The sequence below is a fragment of the Varroa jacobsoni genome, unplaced genomic scaffold (genome assembly GCF_002532875.2).
Source record: "Varroa jacobsoni isolate VJ856 unplaced genomic scaffold, vjacob_1.0 scaffold_1001, whole genome shotgun sequence".
Lineage (NCBI taxonomy): Eukaryota > Metazoa > Arthropoda > Arachnida > Mesostigmata > Varroidae > Varroa > Varroa jacobsoni.
In genome coordinates this window covers 116,829-126,761 of record NW_019213903.1, presented here as the reverse complement: position 1 = coordinate 126,761, position 9,933 = coordinate 116,829, and the positions used below count along the sequence as shown (strand labels likewise).

The 9,933-nt window shown below is 40.0% G+C and overlaps 2 protein-coding genes across 2 annotated transcripts in view; one reads left to right on the top strand and one right to left on the bottom strand.

Moving 5' to 3' along the window:
* The window catches only part of LOC111265722 (uncharacterized), a 10,380-nt gene extending 5,657 nt beyond the window's left edge, over nt 1-4,723 (top strand). Inside the window, exons 6-8 of the mRNA XM_022842623.2 lie at nt 283-3,367; nt 3,667-3,903; nt 4,176-4,723. Coding sequence (XP_022698358.1) covers nt 283-575 — 293 coding nt within the window. The 3' untranslated portion in view covers nt 576-3,367; nt 3,667-3,903; nt 4,176-4,723. The remainder of the gene's footprint in view (nt 1-282; nt 3,368-3,666; nt 3,904-4,175) is intronic.
* A 31-nt stretch (nt 4,724-4,754) lies between these two features.
* The window catches only part of LOC111265723 (uncharacterized), a 97,737-nt gene continuing 92,558 nt past the window's right edge, over nt 4,755-9,933 (bottom strand). The window contains exons 5-6 of the mRNA XM_022842625.2: nt 8,920-9,202; nt 4,755-8,163 (exon numbers count right to left, since the gene is read on the bottom strand). Coding sequence (XP_022698360.1) covers nt 7,706-8,163; nt 8,920-9,202 — 741 coding nt within the window. The 3' untranslated portion in view covers nt 4,755-7,705. The remainder of the gene's footprint in view (nt 8,164-8,919; nt 9,203-9,933) is intronic.

Genomic DNA, 9,933 nt, shown 5'->3' with positions numbered 1-9,933 from the left:
TATATATATATATATATATAGATTCAAAGCTAGACAAATAAAAGTCCAAACATGCAGGACGTTTCAGAGTCAACCCTAAAATTGTTGAAGAACTAATGTTAAAGAAAAACACACATTGTGCACTGTAATCAAACCAGCGGAAATAACCAGCTACATACATGAGCTCTGTTATATACGAATCGTTTTACTGTCTTACAGAGTAATTTTGTAATTTCCTAATTATAATTTACATTACGCGAACTGACTGTGTTATTCCTCTATTGTTTCATAATCATTTTTTAGATAAGGAAGTGCGAGATCGTGCGGTGCCTTGCCAGCGGGCGTTCCACGAGCGCGACGAACTCGTGTATACCAGTGCTGGAAATATGGTTGATCCATTAGCTGGGGTACCGATATTTGATTTTGTGGACACCCCCGCCTCTGGAACCCCATCTGCTTCACTTGCCGTTGTCGGGTCAGGTCAGGCGCCCTGGTGTGCACATGCCCAACCATTTATGGCACGCTACCCAGGATTATACGACACACCGTCTGGACCGCATTGGGACCAACAACAGCAAAATAACCTGTTGAATTAACAAATCGCATCTAATTTAATTGTATTTAACAGACACAGGGTAAACGCGGTTGTGATTACTGTGTCCTTATTTATGCTATATAATATATTAATACATTAAAAGTATATCGACTAAGCACATTTGTCAAGCTATAATTACTATTCATTGATAATGACTATTACAAAGTATCTTAACATACACAAAATGAACACCCAGCTTGGTCAACGATCTTAATGGGTTAAATGGTAAAAATAAAATTATAATCATGACAACGGTAGATGGCAAGTATTTGGCAACGTTATTTAATTACCTTTATGTATATATATATATATATATATATATATATATATATATATAAGAATTAAAAGTAAACATACCTACGAGGATGCATCCTTGAGCTAGTGCTGAATAAAATCTCACCGACAGACAATCACTAACGAAAGCAACTGAACGAAGATAGGAGTTCGGCGTAATGGAAATCGCACTCGTCGCTAAGGGCATATAATAAAGCCTGTGTCCTTTACTCGGTTCACAGCAATATTTACAGAGGGACGTTAGGAGTTAGTTATCTAAAGCATTCAGTTTTTTATCCATTTATATCATATATATATATATATATATATATTTTTTTCTTTTTTTTTGCTTCTTTAAAAATAACTACAACGAACAAATTAAATCTTCGATATTTGTACCCGATTCAATAATAATTAACGTTTCAATTTTATTGCCATTTATTACTGTAGTATTTCCTCCGTCTTAGAATCTACAAAGTTATACAATAAAGTTTAAAATGCGATTTTTTCCATTCTGTGCAGAACTGGGCATCTTCCTTAAACTTATTTTTGTACGGGTCGTATATACCCAGTAAGTGGACGGATCTCACCACATGAAAATTTAACCTGTATACATAAAATAGATGCTAGTTTGACAGGCTGACTTTTAACCACTTTCACAGCAGTTACAATTGGGAAACACATACATATGGAGCATCTGGAGGGAACTTCTAGCCATAAGTTGCAGTTAGAAAGATTAATCGACTTATTATTATTATTAATTAATTGATTGATATACAGAAAATGCTTTGTGAGTGAAAAATCACTAACTCGCACAAGTTTTTAGCTAATTTTAGCTAACCACTAAAATTTAGACGTATGTCAGACAAAAAATATACTGTTGTGCATTTCAAGCATTTCTTGTCTCTCTTGATTCTCACCTCTCGGTAGGTTCAGGTTTTTAGAAGAACACAAAGTAAATCGATACCGGATTACATCTGTAGTTTAGGATCTTGTGTGTGTGTGTGTATATATATATATATATATATATATATATATATATATACTTTAATATTCTGCTATATTATCAATGTACATTATGAGAAAAAAATAATAATAAAAATATCAACTTCGCAAGTGGGGTGCCAGGCACCTGTAGTAATAGGGATGACACGCATAGCACGCAACAGACACGTATAATAACAAGACACGTATAATGCATTTCTCTACACGTTTCCGATGTTCTATACCGGGTTTACATTTAAAAAGTTACTGAAAGCTCTAAACAGCATCTTTCGTTAAGAATTGTTTCGAAATGAAAAAAGGTGGACGTCCCACGTCACTAGAAGAATTGGTCAATTTCGGTAGATCGTTTTTAAAGCTCGAGAAAAATAAACATGGACTAACATTTATCGAATCGAACCGCTTATTAATCGTTCGGTCGCCCAGCTTAAGGTGGGGTACTTATGAATATTCAGTCATTTTTCAAATACGTGTTTATATTTGCGCGGGCAGCTGATCAAAATTAAATCACATAGGCATCAATAGCTCGCGCCCAACCGGTAGCAAAATACATTAGCAAACATCAATATACACTATTGTCTAAGGCAATTTGTAATTGCTCACAAATACAGTAACGGTCACTAATAATGAATAATCTAAAAACGGTTTTTTTTTTTTCGCCTCACATTTGGAAAAAGCAGCTATAGGATACTTTGAAATAGCCTAAATTCGATTTGGGGAGATTTTTTTTGTGGCAATACTTGATTGATTACATTGCGAGTTACCTGTGTTAGTCTTGGTAGAAAATTGGAAACATCGAATAGTGCTTTTTCAAGGACCTCTTCAACGAAAATCGTTTCTTCGGGAGCATTCAGGAGCGAACAAGGGACAGTCCAACGTTATGAGAAGATGGCTTTACTATACCTAGGCCAGCAAGGTAAAAACAAAACCAAGTACTGGCCCGAGTGGCCAAACACAGTTCATCTCTATATGTTTTGCTTTTATCTATAACTGGTTGCTTGAAGCGAGTACTTTAATTAAGCTTGCCAACAACGCAGTTCGGCAAAGATTCGAGCTTCGATTCGATCGATAAGCTGGATTCAAAATCATAGCAATAAAAAATTTGGCGGGTTGTGACGTTTGCCATTCCGTTGTTCACAAATCAACTGATTTGTGCAGGCAAGGAGGCTAACATAGAGGCTCTTCGTCACCCCCAGGGGACGATGGCCGATGATGATGATGGCAATGAGACTAAATACAACGATGGGAACAGCAACAACAATGAGAAGACTGCCGAGGATAATCACGAATCTGAGCTTGGCCCTGAATATCAGGGCAAGATTCTGGGACCTAGTATCTTCCAACAGAATATCGTTCAACGACCAATCACAAAATCAAGGAATTACTTGGAATATGGGTACACCACTCAGTTCAACATCGACATAAGCAACATTGACGAGGTATAGATCTGCCAGCGACAATGCAGTAATCCTACCTAGTGCATTTCAAGTGGCTAGTTCTCTCGACGTTTTTCTCTGTGTACGTAGTTCTTCGTAGTAATGTATCCGGAAATGCGCGATTTTCATTGTAGGTATGCTCGACTTTACTGAAAAGCTGTAGTAACAGGACAGCGGTATCTTTTTTGTGTACGAAAATGCTCCGGAGTGCAAACGAGGACCGATTTGATTGTTGAATATGAGAATTAATAAAAGTTCCTTCTGAAGCTCATACGCTTTCTAGGCAACGGTAGCAGCCATACAGAACCTGTAAATAGTTGGTTTCTTTTATAACGTTTGTCCTGTCTTTTCTTCAATCGAACTGCCATCTTACCGGGTAAGGCGATTATTAACGCGTTCAAGCTGATAGATACAAACAACAGCGGTAGACTTAGTCGCAGCGAGATGTTAAGTTCGTTCTGTAACCGGAACGGAAGTCAGTTCACTCGGGAGACCATTTTACTGCTATGTGGTATGTTTGATTCAGACAACAGTGGCGGACTGGACCTTTACGACTTCGCGCGTCTCTACTTCTTTATGGAAGACTGGATAGACCTTTGGAAACTATACGACGTGCATGTATGAGATTTTCCGCTCTTTTACCTTATTAGCTGTTCGTGAGGTGTTAACCAGTTACAGGGCGAATGGGGCAACCATTGCCCCGAGGCAATTTCAACTAGTTTATTAGCGACGAATTATTGTACTAACTTGTTTAGTTTCGTATCCGTTACGGAATTGGTCGTGATGGAAAAGCAGAATTGTTTTCGTAGATTTTAAATTTTAGAGAAGCAGTACCGATTTTCAAGCACAATTCGTTGACTGGTGCTATAGCTGTCCCTATCTACTTTCAGCAAAAAGGTTGGGTGAATGCAAGTGAGATGTATCGCGCCTTGAAGGATCTGGGTTACAAGAAGATTGATCCGATCGTCGTGCAAAGTCTCGCTCATAAATTCGGCAAAACTGGCAAAAAGCTCTATATAGACCCGTTTATACGGATCTGTGCTGTGTGCAAACGTATAACAGACAATTTCCGCAAAAAAGACAAGAGACGAGAAGGCAGACTGCGCATGAGTTATAATGATTTCATCAAGTTATCGCTAAGGTCATGCTTCTAAGCAATATAGGAAGTTCACGCCATGCATCGAGCTTGTTCTGTAATGATCTAAATAAGGCCATTTATCAGAGCAATATTCAGTTTACAGCATAAAGAACCAACGAACGAAAGGCAGCGTACAAAAAACGACTAGTTTCTCATGTCCTGGTGCCATCATAACGTTAAGCAGCGACAGCCTTTTCGATCTAACAATTCAAGACGTCATACGATGAAGCTTTTGCGTTTCTCTAAGATACTAACTAATAAATTCTCAAATAGCTAATAAAAGACGCATACAGTTTTCGTAGTATACCTGAATAAATGGGGAATACTGGGGTAATGTATTTTTCAATACAAAAATTTATTAAGCAGTGACATAGTTTTATCTACTTACAACTTGTTTAACTTAAGATCTGTCCATTATTATTATTATTATTTTTGTCCTCAGACATGAATACATCTCGCAATCGGCCTACTACGAGTTTTCACCGCGCAAAAAAGAAGCCATCTTCTATATTTTGCCGTTCACTTGGTATGTACATACATTCTCGCATTTTCTAGTGAAGTATATTGAAATGGGCGGCGTGCAAGCCAGCGCCATCGAGCATCGCAGGTAATCTAAAAAGCCAATAATGGCTATTTCATTCTACGTAGTCACTAGCGCCATCACGTTTAGCTTAATCCATCGGCGTTTCTGGCTCCATTTTCGTGTGAGAACCGCTGAGGTACTCGGATTTACATTTATGTGAAACCGTATGGATCTGATGGCTGCATATAAATAGTAAAAATGGCAATCTATATTTATGTGTATAATGTGAAGATGTTTGTATGGATATCTTAAGACTTAGCAGTTTCGTAATAGATTCTGCTTGTACTTATCGTCGGGTTATCCGGCACTTTGAGAGTGATTCTTCCACGCAGAGTAACACTGAACTATTCATGATAATAGTTGGGTGACACTTAGAGGATACTTCGTTTGATTAGAAAATGCTCTGATACTCTTTTTCCTGGGACTGTTGGGATGCTGTTGCCGACACAGGTGTTTCCGCTATTTTTCAGAGTCTACAGAATAGACCATTCTCAAATAATGTCACGATTTCCTCACTCGGAGGACCCTCAAGGGGCTACAAGCCCCCTTCATGCGTTATGAACGCCAAACTTCAGATCCATGCGGTAATAATAATCACGTGCTTCTAGAGTTTGAGTTTGACTTTGAAAAGTTTATCGATGAGTGTATTATTATGAAATTAGCCCAATAATCGTGTTAGTCAACTTGAGCCGCCGAATTTCTTAAGGGAATGCGAGCTAACTGTAACGTTGTGCAAAGTTTTACTTTCGACTGCAGTGATTTTTACTGTTCTAGGTGGCTTAATCTCTTTTAGCGAAGAAGTTTAGCCAATATAACTTCTACTTTGATTCGTTACTGAATATCAGCAGCCGCTTGCGTAACGCACCATCCGAAACCCCGCCTTTACGTCTACGTTTCCCATTGGCATCCATAAAACTCGTCCTGGAGTAACTGGGCGCTTTAGACGTCGGAGCCAGTTGAACAGAAGGCACAACGTGATCTTTCAAAAATCACTATTTCAATACAACTTAACTAGAGACAGGGCGACCAAGAGTTTGAGCGTGTGTTTGTGTATGGGGGGCAGGGAGGGGGTTCTGAGGGTGACTTTTGAACAGAGTGCTGCAAGTGTTGTGAACGTCAGAACAGGAACATAAAATGTTCCCTCTGTCTATACAGCAGATGGTGTCAATATTGCTGCCTATATGTATCACCTTCCTCGCACATCTACTCGTCCATGGGCTCTAAGCTCTAACAAAATAGTTTCAACAATAAGTCCAGTAGGTGAGGTTATGAGAGAATCTAACTAAAACTAAAACCATCTGAAATCGCTATTTCATAAGATGAGAAACCGATTTCAAATGTGCGATACAACGGGCAGAAACGAAGGTTGAACGGTTTAGAATATAATAGTTGTAGCCTTATGTCAATCGCAGTTGAGGACTAGCTCTTCGTAAAAGCTCGTTGTCCGCCAATCTGAAGACACTAGAATCCTCGGACCTTCTACGCTACCGTTATATAGGCAGCGTTCTATGTATGCTATTTACAGATCGTTATATATGTATATAGGTATAGCTATTTACAGGAGAGCGTTATTTTATGTATAATTTACTTGCACTAGGTAGTTTCGCACGACCTGCAATTCGTTTGCTTTCAGCTATGTTGTTTACGGATCTATTCTAACTGCAGCATCCTCCTCCGGCCGATCGTTTGAAGCGCGCGAAACACGTAAATTGTAAAACACCGTCCATATAAAAAGCACATAGACTTGCCATCTGAGACTGATTTTCAATAAAAAGCAAATTTAGATGAACGCGAAGTCGCTCTGGAAGCATGTTTACTGTCTGTCTACACAGTTATATACAGTATAGACATATATCTATATCTATACTGTTAAGGACACAGAGGTATACCGACAGATATCTACTATAAGATCACAAACAAATCGTCTCTGGCAACAAAAACAAAGAGCTTTTATACATCTCTATAATTGGATTATGTTGAAATGCCAATAGGTATCGGCTATACAGATACTACATTGAATATGTAATTGTCGATTCATTTGAGACTCAATAGCGCTAAGAAACAGCATTTCCCTATGAAACGTTGTTTCTTACTACTCAGCATAGTTTCTATAACCGTTCTCCGTTTTTTCGTCATTGACGGTTCTGCACTTTGCCGCCTATCCATCGTCAATCAGTCACTCTTCTGCGCATTCGGCTATCGGAAAATTCCCGTTTCCAAAATGATATAATTTAATCGAAGCCTGCAATATACATATTAGGGCGCACTTGCATTACTAACGGGCTGGTCATTTCCGGTTTCAGCTGAGTACATAACGGAGTGTCTTTTCCAGCCCGCGCGACTTTTTGACAAATATCTATTTTGGATAAATTTAGTTCAATATACCGTATTAGAATAAAAAGTATTCGGAAGTCTGGAACGAATTTAACCGAACGCCGCCTTTATTTACCGCTAAGCATGTAGCGGCATTTGGGTCCGTACAGGAGACCCTTTCAGATCATCATGTCATGTGAGCGTGTGTTTTCGATTCGTTCATTGTTCTACTACGGCGTAGTAATAATAATAATAATAATAATAATAGTAATGTTCATTATATATAGTTTTCTTGTATTCCTTATATCCGGGGTCAAAGCTCCTCTTTTGCGTCTGGTTTTTGCTCTATATGTCTATACTCGTGTATCACCATAATTGCTCCGGGATCATACACCTTCCCTCTTCATCAGTACGACTTCATGCGCTTGAGGAGACGACTGCTGATGGCGCTGTAGGGTCGCCCCTCCGGCCGTTGTAAAGTGGACCCCGCTCGTACTGCCTGGGGTGCCAGGTGGTCCGCCCGCCGATGAAACCGAAGGTCCAGATGAATAACCAAGCGCCTGTTGCTGTTCAAGTGAGTGACTCCCGGCGGCCGTAGAGAAAGCTGGTGTAATACTGAGCCCATGCAGATGGCTGGTCAGCAGTGGACCCACTCCGGATGATGAGAGGGACGCGGCAGCTGAGACTCGCTGCTGCAATCCGTGTGAATCGTCAGTGGACAGGGGACCGCTAGCCCCAAGACCTCCGCCAGCTCCGGCTGGAAGTGGTGAACCGTCAAGATTTGAGTCTTGCCGTATCAGGCCGCCTGACGGATACGATCCGGAAGCCGAGCTTGATGAATGAGCTATGTTGTAATAGAACAATATAAGGAAGAGAAAAATGAAATGTGCAAAATTATGATCAATATGCAGTTCTAACAGAATTTGCATTAGGCCATTGCTATACGAGGAAGCCGTCCGTACACCTACGCTAGAAAAACTTGGAACTTACTTATATCAACATCGGCTGTACGCCGCAAGCCATCTATATGTACACAAGGCTCAAGGGTTTTTATTCCATGCCTATTATGGCAGTCGGAGGAGTGTGCAAATGACTACAGTCAAGAGCGGATTTAGCTCATTCTATCCTAATGCCATCCTTATAATTCTTACCGCATTATATTATAATGCTATAACGCCAGCCTGGGTATCCGCAGACCATTGTGCTCATTCAAGTAGTTTTAAGACCATATAGTATATTCGGAAACGGGTAATTCCTGTGCGCTTGTTACAAATGTGCGGCCCATTTTACTTTTTACGGCAACAGTTGGTGTACCTCTTGTTCCGTCAAAAGGTGTAAAATTTAGATTCTGTACCGGCTTAAACCGTTTCGTATATATATAGCCATGGGCTAAACAGTGTATTTCCACTATGTTAGCTAATGAAGCGTCACTGCTAGAGAAATTGTTCTTATCTACGCCTGAGTCCTTGCTGCCTTTTAGAAGATGTTTACCCATTGCTCATAACCCATTTGTGTAGTATATAACATTGGACGCAGCCACTTATAGGCAGATCTACATACTATCAAACTTCAACCTCGTTACGTCACCAAAAGTACTCACCACCGGGGCTTGAACGAGATAAGCGTAGATCAGCGCTTAGCCCGTGCTGGCTTTGCAGACCCGGATAACCCACACCAATGTCTGTGGCAAAGAACTGATGGCTCGCGGCGCCTGAGTGTCTCATTGAAGACATCGATGACATTAGGCTGCCATAGCCTGTTGCCGAGGCAACTGACGCAGACGATTTTTTCGAACTTTTTTTCGGAGCCGCACCGTCGACGCTTTTCGGTTTTCGTTTCCGCGTCTGAATGCCGTCCTTCTTCATGGCAGCTGGACGATTCACCTACGAAGAGACAGAGCAAAAGACCACCTTCCGCATAGCGTAAACTGCAGACAGACATAATAATTCGGCAGGTGACACGTGTATAGGAATCATTGCCAACATACTTCCTTTTTAATTTGTGCCCAAAGCGGCTTTCCTTTCACTGACAACTCTAAAACAGACACCGTAGATTATTCAAAGCTGATTGAGTAGAGTTCGATATTCTGCTGTACCAGTGGCGTTGCCGAATCCGTACGAAAACCGCTATTTTACGCGAGACCTATTCGTCGTTGCTGACGAAAAATGATATATCCCTTAACGTAATGTGACGTCTTAGCGGCGTACTAAAGATGACAAGACTGACGCTTGCACACATGGAGCAAAAATGCTCAAACCTACAAATGCCTGCCAACAAAAAACCGATCGACACATTTTACAGTTTTTAATATATTCTTTGTTATTTTAGTTCAAGACCTAATTGACAAAGTCTAAATACAAACATGTCTTCGATCAAAACGTGTACGATAAAACCTATTTTAAAAAAATACTTTATTTTTTAGTTCGAACGACCTTTTATCAGGGTTATGTACTGAAAAAACGTTTTTTTTCCACAAACTGCCCCGAATGAATGATTCGTTTGTAATATATTTCTCTAGCGCTTTTAGCTCATCAGCCTTCGTGAGCCAGTCTTAGAAGCAATTTATCTTTAGCTATACAATGGCTAAACAATTAGCAAAGTTAAGCGGCATTTT